At 35.6% G+C, this 17,530-nt stretch overlaps 1 protein-coding gene across 2 annotated transcripts in view; it reads right to left on the bottom strand.

Moving 5' to 3' along the window:
* Positions 1–17,530, bottom strand: part of PLXNA2 (plexin A2) — a 436,755-nt gene that overhangs the window by 139,363 nt on the left and 279,862 nt on the right. For both annotated transcript variants that reach the window (XM_087720123.1, XM_087720124.1), the window contains exon 10: positions 10,703–10,903. In XM_087720123.1, coding sequence (XP_087576249.1) covers positions 10,703–10,903 — 201 coding nt within the window. The remainder of the gene's footprint in view (positions 1–10,702; positions 10,904–17,530) is intronic.

Consider the following 17,530-nt stretch of genomic DNA (forward strand, 5'->3'; position numbering starts at 1 on the left):
CTCATAATATTTCTCAATTAATTAGAGAGCAGGTATCTTTTTTCTCACCAATTTAATAACAAATGACATTTTAAATCTTATATACATCTTGGGGCTTTGTTTGTATATACAAATAGTAAGTTTATTCTTTGGATACAAATAAGTCCAGGGAGTGTGGAACATTCTCAATGGCCACAGAATGCCTGGATTACAGAGAAGGAAAATTGGAAGCTTTCAGAAATAGGGTGCTCTAGAAAAGGGCATGTTTGGCTAGCCTACTAAACTCTGAAGTTTGCTTCACAACATTTTAATACCTTTATTTTATTTGTTGTGATATTTATTACTACTATTAATGGGTGAGTGTTGAGGTACATATCCCAAACAGCGCATCCATTTATAACAGTTGAGTCATCAGGCCTGAGAAACCTCAAAGTTTTCAAGTGCACAAAAACTTCCATGAGAAAAGTCACAAGCCAAAACTTTGTTGTTAAGATTGTGCATTAATTCATTTATGTCAATGAATATGTTGTATACATTATAATGCACAAACATTCTATAACAGAATGCTGTGTGTCAATGTGACATTACTTCAATTTGTCTCCAGCCTTAAGCTGTCCTTTTTTTCTAGCAATGTTAAAGAAGCAGTATTTCTCTCTAAGCTAAACGTATCCATTGGCTGTTGCATGTTTTATAAAAATTGTTATCCTTCACTATGTATTTGGTTGGAGATGGTGATCAATAGTGAGTGCATACCACCTCCCGCCCCCACCTCTGGTCCCTGGTAAGACTCAAATGCTGTCATTCTACAGATTCTAAAGAAAATCGAACAGAATTGCAAAGCAGCACAAAATTGTTCAGCTCTGAATAAATGCTTTAATTTTATAGTCTTTTCTTTAGTTTTTGTAAAAACGCAGATTCTAATGCACATGCTAAGGCTGGATAATATCCATGATTTTCCCAAAGTGGTGAACAGTATTTAATAATCAGTCAATAATTATGGTAGTTATGAGTTATTTGAGATTTCAAGAGCACAGTGTTTCTGATAATATGGAACCTGTAAGCCTGTAGCTAAATCAGGTCCTCAAATAGACAGAATTGCAAAAAATGTGCTGTTGAAACTAACAGTTGAGTCACCTGACAATGGAAAATAATTTTATACATTGGGCTGCCTCAAATTGGTTCCGAGGGCTTGAGATTTTCAAAGGGAGATTTTTAATGCAATTATTGGCGGGCGGGGGGGGGGCAGAATCACAAGACACAAATGTGATTAGGAGTCAGGGAAGCAAGGAATGGAAAAAAGAATTGCTGAATAACTGGCCATGAGTCGCTTATACAGAATGTTCAGAAGCCAATTGCTACTCAGAACTGATTGCTCTAACATTGAGAAGGTGCTGAGAGTGAAAACCCCTGAAAGAAGGAAAAGACCTATGGAAGGAGGAGGAAAGAGAAAACTATATTAATACTGCCACTAGCATCACAGCTATCAGGAGCCAATGTTACTGTCAGTTCTGTTGGTCATGCTTAAGTCTGGTAGCCATGGGTGAGAACTAGAAAGAACCATGGTCGATTGTAAGTAATTTAAAAAAAAATCACTTTATTCAGTTCAGAATGAGATGCAGAAAGAATGGCATAGGAAGGAGACTAGATTTGACGGTCAGTTCTGCAGCTAAATCTTCTCCATTCCTGTACTGACTGCAACTCTCAAATATTTTTATTGCTAACTAGTAATCTGTGGAAGAGGGTATACAGTGAAGCCAAAGAAATCAACCAACTGCTTTGATGATGCTGAGCAGTACATGCAAAACTTAGATAGCACTATTTGGGTATGTGTCATAACAGAGGCATTAGAGTAGGATAGGAATTGGCAATGGGAACAGCCCATTTCCTGCCAGTATATATTTTTGCCAATCGAAAAATGGATGGATAGGACTTTAATTCACCATTGGGAAACAGGCTACAAGGACAAATAAAGCATAAGGTAAAGCAGATTAGGTAACAAAGAAATAAACTGAACAGCGGGGACAGAGATTTAATTGATACAGAACATTTCTGTCCCCAGCAATCTAAAATTCATAGGGTTATCGGTGCATGTAACATAGATGTTTGTGCAGGTAGGATTATCAGTCCTGCTGTCAAGCAAAACCATCCATTTAATAGTGAGTGCCATACCATATGCATGAATCATACAAATGGCAAGAAAATAGGGGCAGTCAGGCATAACACAGGGTATGTAGACAGTAAACACAGAGTCAATCAAAATGGACTCAAACGTCTATACACCAATGCACAGAGTATGAGGAATAAACAGGGTGAATTAGAAATTCAAGTAAATGAGAGCAGATACAATATTGTTGCGATTACAGAAACTTGGTGGGATGAAACCGACAAATGGAACATACAACTAGAAGGATTTAAATTATTTAAAAAAAATAGACCAAATAAAAGAGGAGGTGAAATTGCACTATATATAAGAAATAACTACATCTCTACAGAAATAGAGCACAACAATGATGAGAACTATCTTAAATGCATTTGGGTCAATATTAAAGGGAGGGAAAATGACATTGCCATAGGTCTATACTACAGGCCACCCAACCAAGCAGAAGAAGTAGATGAACTTTTTGCTAGTCAGCTAACTAAGGTATGTAGGAAGCACACCACAATAGTAATGGGGGATTGTAACTATCCTGACAACAACTGGGAAACAAACTCTGCACCAAGTAGAAGATCCAACAGGTTCCTAACAAATCTAGCAGACAACTTTGTGTCCCAAAAAGTAGAGAAGGAACAAGGGGATCAGACATACTGGTCTTAATACTCACTAACAGAGAAGAAATGACAGAAGGTGTTGAAGCCACAGGAACCCTGGGGGCAAGTGACCATGCAATATTGGAATTCAACATTATGCAAACAGTATAGTAGTAGAACAAGTCAAACTAGAGTCTCGGACTTTAAGAGAACTAATTTCAATAAACTTAGAGAGATCTTGAAAAGAATTCTATGGATGAGAATCCTCAAGGGGAAAACAACTTAAGAAGCCTGGGAAAATTTGAAAAATGAGATTATAAAATCCCAGTTTAGCACAATACCAATGAAGAAGAAAAATAACAGAAGAAATCAGCATAAGGTGCATAAGGAACTCTCTGACAAATTGAAAGACAAAAAGGATAAGTATAAAAAGTAGAAAGAGGGGGACATAACTAAGGCAGAATATCAGCAAATAGCCCAAACCTGTAAAGATGAAGTGAGGAAAGCTAAGGCTCACAATGAAGAAAGACTTGCCACAAAAGTAAAAAATAACAAAAAAAGCTTCTTTCAACATGTTAAAAACAAGAAAAAAGTTAAGGAAACAATTGATCCATTGCTGGGAGAAAGTGGCAAGGTGGTGACAAGCAACAGGAAGAAAGCAGAACTATTTAACTCATTTTTTGCATCCGTCTTTGCACAAAGGGAAAAAAACAGTACAACCTATCAAAAATAGCACCACAAAAATCATATTAGGAACACAAGTTACAATAGGGAAGAAAATGGTAAGTGAGCACTGTCTACCCTAGAGGAGTTCAAATCACCAGGACTGAATGGATTACACCCCAGGGTTCGGAAGGAACTGGCAGATGAGATCTCAGAACCATTGAACTATATCTTTCAGAGATCCTGGAGCACTGGGGAAACTGCCTGAGGACTGGAAAAGAGCTGATGTGCTTCCCATCTTCAAAAAAGGGGAAAAAACAGATCCAGGAAACTACAGACCTATCAGCTTGACCTCAATACCAAGAAAGATTCTGGAAAAGATAATTAAGCAACGAATTAGCAAACACCTAGAAGTAAACAAAGCAATAGCCAAAAGCCAACATGGGTTTGTCAAAAACAGATCATGCCAGCCTAATCTTATTGCATTCTTTGACAAAGTGACAAAATTAGTGGACCAGAGGAATGCCAATGACATAGTTTACTTGGATTTCAGTAAGGCATTTGATAAAGTAGACCATAAACTACTACTAGATAAAGTAGAAAAATGTGGGTTAGACAACATCACCACCAGATGGATTTGTAACTGGCTGACCAACCTCACTCAATGTGTAGTCCTCTGTGGAACTGCATCTACATGGAGGGAAGTATGCAGTGGAGTAAAATTTGCAGATGACACCAAGCTGGCAGGAATAGCCAACACTCCAGAAGATAGGCTTAAGATACAGAAGGATCTTGATAAACTTGAACATTGGGCACTATCTAATAAAATGAAATTCAATGGTAAAAAGAGTAAGGTTATACATTTAGGCAAGAAAAACAAAATGCATAGGTACAGTATAGGTGGTACCTTGCTCAATAGTAGTAACTGTGAGAGGAATCTTGGAATCCTAGTGGATAATCATTTAAATATGAGCCAGCAGTGTGCAGAAGCTGCCAAAAAAGCCAGCACAGTTCTAGGCTACATAAACAGAGGGATAGAATCAAGATCACGTGAAGTGTTAATACCACTTTATAATGCCTTGGTAAGGCCACAATTGGACTACTACACTCAGTTTTGGTCACCACAATGTAAAAAAGATGTGGAGACTCTAGAAAGAGTGCAGAAAAGAACAACAAAGGTGATTAGGGGATTGAAGGCTAAAATATATGAAGAATTGTTGCAGGAACTGGGTATGTTTAGTTTAATGAAAAGAAGGACTAGGGGAGACATGATAGCAGTGTTCCAATATCTCAGGAGTTGCCACAAAGACGAGGGAGTCAAACTATTCTCCAAATCACCTCAGGGTAGAATAAGAAGCAATGGATGGAAACTAATCAAGGAGAGAAGCAACTTAGAACTGAGGAGAAATTTCCTGACAGTTAGAACAATTAATCAGTGGAACAGCTTTCCTCCAGAAGTTGTGAATGCTCCAACACTGGAAGTCTTTAAGAAGATGTTGGATAGCCATTTGGCTGAAATGGTATAGGGTTTCCTGCCTAGGCAAGGGGTTGGACTAGAAGACCTCCAAGGTCCCTTCCAACTCTTATATTGTATTGTAAATAAATTTACAAGGCTGAGAGCCATATCTATATTACGTGTTAAGAATAGCATGTTTTTTTAACCTTTTCCAAATCTTTGTGAACTTTGCATTAATGACTAAGTAATACTTTCCAAATATTCAGCTCTAAGATACAGTTCAGAATAAAAGGTAATTATTTCTCCTTGTCCAGTAGTATCTGACTTTAGGGAGTGGTGCTCATCTCTGTTTCTTAGCCAAAACAACTAGTGTTGTCTGAGGACATTTCTGTAGTCATGTGGCTAGTATGACTATGTGCCAAGATGCATGGGATGCTCTTTTCTTCCCACCAAAGTTGTACTTATTTATCTACTTGCACATCCATGTTTTGAATTGTTAGATGGGCAGAAGCTGAAGAAAATAATGGGAACTCACCCCATCACGTGGCACTCAGATCTCAAACCTGGGCTGTCAGCTTTCCAGCTGATAAGCTCAGTGCCTCTAACCACTGAACTATTGTACCCCCTATAACAGCTCACAATTTTTTTCCTATTAATGTAGGAAAATGTAAGCTAATAAATGAGATGAAATTATCTAGAAAACTTCATGAAGCAGGTCTTATTTAAAAAAAAAATAGTGCTCTCCAGCACTGCAGAATCTAGAACTGTCTACATGGTCAGCACAAGACTGAATAATAAACTTTTGCTAATTACTTTTGTTGACTAATTTACTCCAACATTTAAACTTAGGATTCTGAAAGTTTGATTTCATGTTTCCAAAAGATACAAAAAAGTTAGCAATCATCCAAGGACGTAAGACTTCTGGAGGAAAAAAATGATCTTCACCTTAAGTTGATAGTATTAATAAATGTTATTGTCTTTATTTTTAATAAACCTGCTTCTATAAACAGGGTTGAATTGAATATATAGCAGTCCACTTCAAACAATTTTCTTCAAAAAATTGACTCTGCTGTCCTCTAAGTGGCTGTTATGGACTCTGTTCCAAATTCACCATCATACAAAATGTGAGCTAGGTATTTAGCGACAAAAAGCTTATTTGCAGCTGGGGTGCAAATAGGCACTTCTATTGTACAAAGAAATGACATCTAACTGCAATGCTTTGGGGAACATTGTATGCAACAAAAGTAACTGCCTGTGGAGTGAAAAATCACCCCAGATATTTAAAGCATGCCACTGCTCTATTTACTGCCAGTTAACTATACAGGTTAGCTTTCTTAATCTTTGAGAAAAAATATAATCTTTGTTTTTCCAAAATATATTTGCAAAACTTGTTTTCTTTAATAAAATGTTAAGATTTAGACTGCCCTCCTTAGAACTCCCTATTGAATGAGAGAGAATTACTATTTCTCACCATAGAAAAATTGCATTATGCATATTTTTGGTGGATGAAGTTCCATTTTAATTAAACACTCAATATTAAATATAAAATTTAATTCAGATGTGACAAGTACACATTCTCACTAAATGCTTCTTGAAAGGGCCTAAAGAGAAAATACCTGGCTAAATTACATCTTATTTTCAGACAAATATTGTCATAGGATTTATAGATAAGACTAAGTAAAGAATAGTGAATTGTAGTGGCTTTATGTTTATCCATAGTTTGTATTCAGGCATGTTCCTCAACCATATGTTTTCTGAATCCAGCCAATATATGAACAGATATCTGTCATACATTTTACAGACTGTGTTTAATAGATTGACTGGATGATAATTAGCAGCATTGTCTCTGTTGTTCTTCTGAATATCCTGATCTGGATGGTTTATGATAATAGACTCCAGATATAAAAAGTGAATAGACTTCAAATCTATTTAAAATATTTTAATTATGTTATATTTAGTATCTCATACATATTTACATGGGATTATTTCCTACTTCCTCAATAGGACTTCATTTAGAACAGGTATATGCAAGATTGTGCTGCAAGAATTATGATTCTTGTGATACTTTTATTCACCAGCTCTCTCTTCTTTATTTTTATTTTAAAAGGAAAAGTTTTCAGGAATTCCTTAAGTAACATCTTACAAAATTTCATGAACCATTTGCAAAATTGTTGATTTCTAGGAAGAAACTGTGAACTGAAGATAGTGTCACTAAAAATGGAACTGATAATTGCGGTAAAATCAATATCTACAGAATAGATTGGATTTTCCTAATTCCTTTCTGGACAAGGACAAGATTTGAGATTGCCCACAAGTGTTTTGAGCAGTTGCTCTTCATAAAGAGATTGCTAGACATTGTCTCCAGCAGGTTTAGAGCTCTGGGAGTTGAGGGAATGCCATCTTTCATCGAACGGTGGTTGGCACCTTTATGGATACAGTGCTTCAACACACTAAGTTTTTTAAAATCTTAGTGAAATGAATTTTAAATCCAAGTCTAAGAACTCTAAATAGTTTCTCTTTAATAAATAAGAAAAGAGCAACTAGAAGGTTGAATTTGGAGACTAAGAATACAATTGGATTTGAAATAAGGTTTTTAAATTAATCATAAAAATCCCTTAAGTGGAAAAAAGATTTGGTTTTGAATTCTTCTTTAAAAAAATAAAAGAATCGGACTTTGAAGATTTGACACTAGAAGGACCAAAAATTATCAAAAATTACAATTAAAAGATAACACTTTACTTACTAATACAGAATGGACACAAAACATTTAATATTTGACATATTGAAGGATATTTGTGAACAGTGCCCAGAAGTTAATTGTAAGAATGTCTGACATTATTGATAGTTTGCCTTTAAAAGATTTTATCATAGAGGAACAAGTTTTATCAGATAACACTAAAAGTGACCTAAGAGTGAATTTATAAAAAAAAGAAGACTACAAGAAAGATAAAGAAAAAATGCTGTACTAGTTCGACAAATTAACCTGGCTGATGTCTTAATAATTGAACAGAATTATTAAGACATCAGAATAAGAAACAAAAATCTGGATAATATTGGATTTACAAAAGAAACTTGTTAAAATTTTAAAGACTGTTGTAAGAAGGAAAAAAAGGGGAAAAAAGGAAAAGAAATCAAATTCCCAGACATTATTTGAACGGATTAGGGATCAAGATTATTATAAATAAAATGAAGAAATATAAAGTTGATTTATTTGATCAAGATTAAAATAGATATGTTGTTATCTCTGATAATCCTTAATAGACTTTTTGCTCACAAGGACTGAATGATCTTTTAAGAATTAATTTATAGATAAAGGATGAAATATGGGAAGAGATCATTTGTTGCATTTTAAGAGAAGGTAATAAGTTACCAAAAAAATTTAATACTTGTGGTGAAGGGAAAATCATTTTGATATATTTTTCTTTAATGTTTTATTTTACAAAGATTATAGTAATATTTAATAAAATTACTATTAAAATTATGAATGTGTTGATCCTGTCATGACAGCAATGACAGGTGTTACTGCTCTTGGGAATGCAATAGTGATTGATATGTTTGATTCCATTATTATTCCTGTTAACTTTGACATTCCTAAGGGATCATTCTTGCTTCATTGCAAGCAAGGGAGCAGTGGCCTCTTTTATGGTGCTTGTTCAAGGGAGATTATGTTTCTTTCATTCTTTTTCCTCCTGTCTCATTCCTGTTCCTTCCCTGTCTTCTCCAAGCAACAGACAGCTTTCCAGTGTTACACATTCTATCAAGCTACTGGGGCCTGGAATTTGACAGCTTCCTGATAAGAGGCCTGCAATTCTCTTTATCTCTCCTGTGTGAATTAGCTTTGCTTTAACACCTTTGTCATATGCTCCCCCACCAATGCCCCCCTTTCCTGACACCCCCAGTCAAAGGGGAAGCTGACAGATAAAAAATCTTCTCTGGGGCTAGGATTCTAATTAAACACCTCACCTGCCTGTAGCATATTCCCACCTGGAATTCAGGATTAGTTTAACCCTGGCACAAATGCTTCTAGGTCCTTTTCTTTCTTTTTTTATTCTCTACATTTGCCTCATCTACAGCCTTGTCATATGGGGCAGCAAGCTCTTTAATACTGGGAAACTGAACAAATGTAAGTAAGACAGATTTCCAGTTACTTAAATTCATTTAAAAACTGTTCATTTCCAAAAAAGAGAAGCAAGTCAACAAACCCAATTATACTTTTTTCTGGAAAGAAAAGATGGCATGGTGATATGTAACAGCCTGCTGTGGCGGCAAGAAAAGGGCAACTATGATCAATGGTCAGAAGAAATAAATGGCCCACACTCAGTGGTTTATGTTCCCATTCCTGGGTAATCTCTCAATTGTTAAATGGTGATTCAGTTTCTTAGGCAACCCTGTACTAAACTGAGTTCATTTTTCTTTTTGCTTCGGGCAAACTGTAACAATATCAATTCCTTCCCTAATTTTTAACAGAATAGTGAAAAGGACACACAAGTCTTATACAGTAACGTAACTTCTTCTACTGCATCATTTATGAATGAACGTCTTATTATTTACAATCTCTCAAGTTGTTTTGGTAGCTGATAAAGACACATAATTCACCAGTGACTATACAAGGAAATTTATAAGTTTGTTATAAATGACGAAAAGCAGTGATTGACTGATTCTTAGAGGAATTAGTTATTTAATTATTTTGCCCTTTATCTATATATTGAATTGAATTTTGAATTGAATTTTATTATTTATATGCCGCCCTTCTCCGGGAGGACTCAGGGCAGCGAACAATTCAAAAGGGGGAAAGGGGAACATAAAACGAAATACAAATAATTAAAATCAGCAAGAGTCACACAACCATACTAGTTGAGAGGGGAGGGAACTCATCACACCCAGGCCTGCTGGCAAAGCCAGGTTTTGACGGCTTTTCGGAAGGCCTGGAGAGAGGTGAGGGTCCGAATCCCTGCGGGGAGTTCATTCCAGAGGGCCGGAGCTGCCACAGAGAAGGCCCTCCCCCAGGTAGTAGCCAGATGGCATTGGCTAGTAGATGGAACCCGGAGGAGGCCAACCCTGTGAGATCTAATGGGTCTGTGGGAGGTAATTGGCAGCAGGCGGTCTCTTGCATTTGACTCTTCATTCTTCCTAGATTTTTACTGATATTTTTTAAAAGAAGAAAAGTTCTCATACTATCAATCAAGACATGATAAAGTTATGACACTGCTTCAGAGAACCCGATTTATAACACTGTGTTTCCTTTTACCTCTATTCTGACATTTGTAATGAGCATGCAGGCCTAAGATCTTTTTAGCCATCCACATTTTAAGGTTGATACTGATTACAGCTTACATGATTTTGACAATGAAATAGCTAGGCTTATTTTCCTCTCATGGAAAATTGATTTACATCTTGCTTATATCAGTTTTACTACCTAATGGTGCTTCTCCATGGTTCATTCAGTGAGATCACCATTTAGAACTATCCTTCCAAAAGAAAACATTTATCAAAAACAGGACCTTATTTCTGGTTGCCCCAAAGTTATAAAATATATACCCTTAAGGTGTCTGTTTGTCTTTTTCCTGCTTTTATTTGTGGAGGTAGAGAAATATTAAATTCTACCAAGCATCTGTATGCCTTCAGAATGCCGGCATTTTCTTTTCTTTTCTTGAGATTTTAAATTATTGAGGTTTAAATTATTGCTTTTAGTTTAAATAAGTTTCCTGTGGGGTGAGTAGGGGTAAACTATTTTATCACAAAGGTTGTGGTTCTTTTTTTTTTAAATGAAGTCTGGAAATGTCACAAATAAATAAATTCCCAACCTTTTTACATTAGCAAAACTGATTTTTATTATACCTTCCCCTATCATCTTACCGAACTATTCTGGCACTGTACACTTGAGCTATTGAAGCGAAGAGCAGGTACACGATGAATCACTCCTTGGATATTGAGAACACATTCATATCCACGCTGGCCAGATTGCGGTTGGGGTAAATTCCTAGCTTTCAGTGTGATGGGCTTCACTTCACCAACAGGGATCAAAATTTCTTCTGTAGGAAATAACTGTGGGCAGTCCTAGAAAATACAAACAGAAAAAAAGTTATTCAGATACAGATGTGGGCTTTTGTATTCAATATATTTGAAATTTGTTATAGAATCTGAGAAACAACATCATGAAAACAATTACCCAGTCTTGGATCTAGTCCCCCCCCCCCCCCCAAAAAAAAAAGTTGCATGGAAATTCGGAAAATACTGTATTATTTTTACTTCAAATAATCAGAATTGTGAAAGATAAGGAGGGAAACAAGAGACAAATTGCTTCCTGGTTAATCTTCATTGACTGCATGCTGTATTATTAAATCTCTTAATAGTATCCCTCCTGGCTATGCTGCTAATGTCATTTTTCCCCAATAGCAGAAATTACTATTTTAAAAAAAGGAAAAAGAAAAAAAATCATTTGGAAGGAAAACACCAATTAAATGTATTCATCAACTTTTTTTCTGAAGAATTCTTCCAACATGGCTTACAAGCAGCAGCATTTGTTTTTACTGATGTTTTTGATGATGAAATTATGTAGGTAAAAATTAAAGAACTCAAATAAACACATACCATCATAACACATACCACATATCATCTTAAATCCAAGAAAGGTTACAGATGTTTCAAGAAAAATTGCAGTAAAAGGCACTATGTCATCTGTGCATTTTTTCCCATCACCTCACACTAAAACAACTGATATTAAGGGGGTATTTCATGTTGAGAACAATTAAAACAATTAAATTAGACAACAATTAGAACAATTAAAACTCATATAGGAGTCACTATTCTATTTTTTTTAATTTTAAAAAGCTTGATTTATAACAATGTTGATAATGATGAGTCAAAGTAGGTATATACTAATTTCTCTTTGAAAAATTTCTCAATATAAGAGATAGTGATTCATCTAGAATTAAGATGTCAGGGGCAAGGCAGACTACTTAAATATATCTAGATAAACTCAAAGCAAAGGTGTGAGTTAATCTGACATTCATCATCTGAAAATGGAGGTACTTGATGAATAAGATGACTTTGAAGGCCGATGTTTTGGTGTAGGATTGCTCTCAAGTGAGATCAGGCTCAAGTAACATCAAAATAGGGAACTAACTAGTAAATTGTTATCAGCAGTATACCAAAGCTGTCACAAATGTTTTAGTGAAAGATGTTTTTGTCCTCAATTTTTTAAATCTTCACAGAGACTTCATTGCTTGTTTAGGAGTAAGTAATCAAAAGGGACAGCTGGGAAAAGGAATATTCCTGAATAGATGTGCAAGAAAATCTTGTAACCAGGCACATTTTTATTTCTCAACTTTTTGAATTCTAAGACATACAGTATATGCTTATACGGTTCAGTGCTTCTAGATCAGCTTTAGGCTGAATCGTCATTGATTTGTTGTCCTGGTAGAGGCAGGTGCATACATAGTTTTCCAAATGAATTATGTTTAATATATTCCAAAGTCTTTCCCTCTTCTTTGAATGAAGATTTAGCCAGGGTTTCATTAAAATGGATCATGCTGGTTGCAGTTAAACATCCTAGTTTCTCTTGGGATACTAAAATACCTAGAGTGAGGATGCAGAAGCAATGGTAATAGTGGCTGGAGTTATTGGGATCCAACCTAGTTCTACTCACATATAATTTCTAATTAAGACTGGATTTTTAAATTAAAAATACAGTTGTACTAAATATATCTGATTTAGTAAGTCTTCACCAATATTTTACAGTTAGATAAGCATGCATGTACTTCACATTTCTGTGGAATGATTCAGTGGTGGGATTCAAATTTTTTTACTACCCATTCTGTGGGCGTGGCTTGGTGAGTGTGGCATGGTGGGCGTGACGTGGCTTGATGGGTGTGGCAGGGGAAGGATTCTGTACAATATCCATTCCCACCCCACTCGAAGGGAAGGATTCTGTAAAATCTCCATTCCCACCCCACTCGAGGGGAAGGATTCTGCAAAATCCCCATATCCTCCTGATCAGCTGGAACTCAGGAAGCAGAGAATAGATGGGAGCAGGGCCAGTCAGAGGAGTTATTTACCAGTTCTCCGAACTACTCAAAATTTCCACTATCAGTTCTCTAGAACTGGTCAGAACCTGCTGTATACCAACTCTGGAATGATTGAAATAAATGAGTGTAACACACGTCAAGAATTTCCAATTGTTCTCAATATAATTTAGGTTTCTGTAAAAATAAAAGCCTTTCACCTAAAAATCAGGAGAAAGAAGTTTACAATTTTCCCCATTTAACTGACACTGAATTCCATTCCACTTAATGACACTCTTTTCAAATAGACAAGTATTTTCTTTTTAAAGGATATGTTCTATTTAGCACTGAAATATGAAGCATTTTTCAAAATGACAGATATGAATTTTTGACAAATACACCAGTTAATATATTAATGTACTTTGAGAACTTCTTCAGTGATCTTTTATCATTTAACTGGTTTCAAAAACAAGAAAGCTAAAATATATAATTCAAAGCACTCACAACTTTCAGAATAAATGACTCATGCAATTACAAAGCGTGCCCTGCAGCATAATTTGTTAACAGGAAATGACAACTCTACTATTTGCTAATTAGCACATGGAAATTTTCAGTTTATGACATCACAATCTGTACAAAATTTTATTTCCCTGATATTACTTTTTTAAATTAAGAATTTATAGCACTTTTCAAAAATTAAATCCAGTATAGTGAACATTCTGTTCAAATTTATTTTTCTTTTAGCTCCTGTGCTTTGAACCTATGCTTTGAACCCATTTGTAGGAATTCCTCAAAGAAACTTTTAGTATTCGAATTGTTGGTTTTTACAACTATATAGGCTTAAAAACGGCTAAAGTTTCAAGACTTATGAAAAGTCATGGCTTGAAAAGCTTCAGAATTATCACAGTGATTCATCAGACTGTTTATCCAATCTATAAAAAAACTACACAACTAAATGTCTAAGACTAATTAATTAGCTAAAAACCTGTTGAGAAACACTAGGTATCTGAAAAAGAGTTTACAAAAACATGAGCCACAAACAGATACAGGCGGTCCTTGACATAAGAGCAATTTCTTATAAATTTCTTTGCAGCGTTTCTTTAGATATAATTTCTGCTCTTCTCTGGAATGCAGCATTTAGTTGTGCAGTTTTTCCACTATTAAATAGACAATATAGCTTTAGTGTGCCAAATGGAGGATTGTGACATATAATAAAAGAAAATGCTAAAGAGCATGAATTGAATGAAGTTAAAAATAGATATGTTGTATGCCTTCCAAACTAACATAAAGGGGAAGGATGTGATAGATTTTAATAAAAGTGGACTGATTTTAATGAATGAAAGGACTAAGTGCATTAGCACTCCTATGATTCCTAACATGCAATCACCTGCATGGCATTTGGTCAATCTGTGTTATATAATGAGAGATGTAGTCCAAACCCTGTGGTGGATGTCAGATTGGGAAAAACATGCATGCATAAATTCATAATAAATCTTTAATTATCTGTGGTACTTAGACAATTGGTATAGTAAGATTTTAGGAAAAACCTATCTAAGGGCTTCTGAATCAGAGGGTGTGAGAGAAAAAGACTGCAAGGTGATTTTCTACTTTTGCCCTTTTGTCTATAGTTTGTCTATACTCCACATTGATTTTATTTCATTTTCGTTTTAAGACCAAACTACTCAAAACTGTATTCTGTGAAATGTCAATATAATTCGTGACCTGACAAATGCGCACACAACAAAACCGCGCCAACAAAACCGCGGCACTAAAACCACGATATCATCAACGCGACGTCATCAACGCGCTGACAGCGCGATTTAAGGTAAGGTAAGGGTTAGGTTTAGGGTTAGGTTTAGGTTTAGGTTTAGGGTTAGGGTTAGGGTTAGGGTTAGGGTTAGGGTTAGGGTTAGGGTTAGGGTTAGGGTTAGGTTTAGGGTTAGGGTTAAGTTTAGGGTTAGGGTTAGGGTTGGGGTTAGGGTTAGGGTTAGGTTTACAGCGCGCTTCTGTCGGCACGCTGTTGTCGGCACACTTCAGCGCTCATTCATCTGCGCGGTTTAGAACCCGCGGTTTTGTCACCGCGGTTTAATCGGGTGCACTTTTGTCGTTCGCCTATTTTGTCGGTGAATCAATATAATTAGCCTAAGATCTTTTAAAGCTTTAAAGTATGAAATATATAAAGGTATAATATTTTGTAGAAATTCATTGATTAAGCTTATTGTGAAAGACCAATAACAAAAAATAAGAAATAAGAAAAAGAAAACTGATGTAAAATGATGTATTAGTTCAAATCAAGAATCTAACATGCACATTATTTTTCTTTTTATTTCCAAATATTCAACACTCTGCCTAATTCTGGCATGGATTTGCTATATGCATACCACTGGATCATGGTCTATTACACATTACATTTTTAAAATCTCAGGAATAATAAATAATTATTCCTGAGATATTCAATTAGACACATTTTAGAAAGCATAAATCTATTACATCTAATCAATATAAAATCATTTCCTTGATAAGCTAAGAGTAACTATTTGACATGTTTTGATTGCCAACATGTAGCTAAAACCTTCTGAATTGGCTTATGTAAACAAACACCTTTAGGACAAAGTAAATTTGTAGAAGATAATTCTTATTTTAATTCCTACCCACAAATATGTGTCCATTTTAATTTGTTTTTTGAGAGTTGGGTGGCATACATGTTTAACTGCTGCTGCTGCTGCTGCTGCTGCTGCTGCTGCTACTACTACTACTACTACTACTACTACTAGTCAAGAAAAAGGTTAGATGTCCATAAGAAGCCCATAAATCACTATAATTACTTGTGTGCACATTACACACCTAGCCTTAATTTATTTAGATAAAACATTTACATAACCAATTGTGGGCAGATCCCAATCAGATTTTGAAGTCTTTCAAGAATTATATCAGTTCAGTTCAGTTCAGTTCAGTTTATTAAATTTCTATGCCGCCCTTTCCCCCTGAAGGGGACTCAGGGCGGCTCACAACTCAAACCGGGGAGGAGGATACAGACAAAAGATTTAAAACAACAACATAACAATATATAATTTAAAACTCACAACAGTCATACCATTCGAGACGGGGGCAACGGCTCTTTAGCCCCAGGCCTGTCAGAACAACCAGGTTTTAAGGGCTTTGCGGAAGGCCTGGAGGGTGGTGATGGTTCGAATCTCCACGGGGAGTTCGTTCCAGAGGGACGAACATTATATCACCTTATAATGCAATTTTTCATTCTCATAAAAGGATAAAACTAAGGTGACTAGATGACCCGATTTCAGCATGACAAGCACGCTTTATAACAATTTTTCCCGTGTCCCTCCGCGTTTTAAAAAAGTCCCGATTTTCTGGCTTCATGTTGAAAGCCCAGTGGACTTGCTTAACAAATCCTAACCAGGGCAAGACAAAAGACACCCTGTCTAATCCCCCCCTCTCTCTGTCTCAGTACTTTCATTGAAGATATTAAAACATTAAAGCAACAAAACGGATTCCCCCCCCGTGCCGCGCCACATTGCATTTACCTCATTTTATAAGAAAAAAATGATCTAGTACCATAGAGCTGCAGGAAATGGCTAGAGAGGTTGCCAGTGTTACTTCCTGGATTTTCCGGAGGGGAGGGGCACAGAGGTTGGAGGACTGCTCTAAAATGGTGGGAAAGTTTCAATTTGCTCAGTTCTTTGTATTAACATCTATATCATTTTGGATTGACTTGGAGTTTCTGCCTGCTGGTAAGTGTGCTGGGTTTTTTTCTTTTATTTTTTAATGCATTTTAAAATAATGTAGGTTTTTAAAAATGTGCAGCTGCTGTTTTTTTATTCAAAACAATATGTGTAACACTATGATGTGCCATGGAAAAAAACATTAAAAAAAACCCTGAAAGAACAAAAGGTTTTTTTTAGGGTATTTTCCTGATCAAAACTATAATTGTTTCTGCATGACACCCTTAATCACAAATAGCCAACTACACTTCATTCTAAATAGTTTTATTTCCTTTATTGTATGTGATTATTCAAGTCCAAAAACTGAGTTAATTGGATAAACTCAGCTCCACAATTTACTAAATATACAGTTACAGGAATTTCATGTATAGTATGCTGTCTCTTAGGGTTTATTGACCATAGGAGAATAATATGGGAGGGATTTGATGTAAAATAAGCTCTTTTAATAAATTCAAAATCAACGCAGCAGACAAAACATGGGAGTGAACATAATACACACTTTAACAATATTTTTTTTTCTTTTAGCCATCAAATACTGCAGCAAGTGTGTCAGTAATAATAGCAAGACAGGCATAGGATTTTCCAGCCAGGTTAATTTTACTTTTTTATGGTTTTGATGTTGTATTTAATTTTATCTGTATTAGAAACTTATGAAGGCTGTGCAACATTTTGAGGTGATATAGAGTATGTAAAGGCATGAATACAGTAGAACCTCTGGTCACAACCATAATTCGTTCCATAACTTTGGTCGCAAACTGATTTGGTCATGAATCAAACCTAATTTTGGAAATTTGGCGCTTACAAAAAAATGGTGCAGAAGGGGAAATCAGCAGTGGGGAGAAGGTGAATATTTTGGTCAGAAGCGTTCGTGATCAGAGGTTCTACTGTATAACATCTTCACTTAAGACTTAAGATTCACTTAAGATATAACATCTTCACTT

Source organism: Thamnophis sirtalis, unplaced genomic scaffold, assembly GCF_051295495.1.
Source record: "Thamnophis sirtalis isolate CommonGarterSnake01/CBP01778 unplaced genomic scaffold, rThaSir2_p1.2 scaffold_7, whole genome shotgun sequence".
In the NCBI taxonomy this organism is placed as follows: domain Eukaryota; kingdom Metazoa; phylum Chordata; class Lepidosauria; order Squamata; family Natricidae; genus Thamnophis; species Thamnophis sirtalis.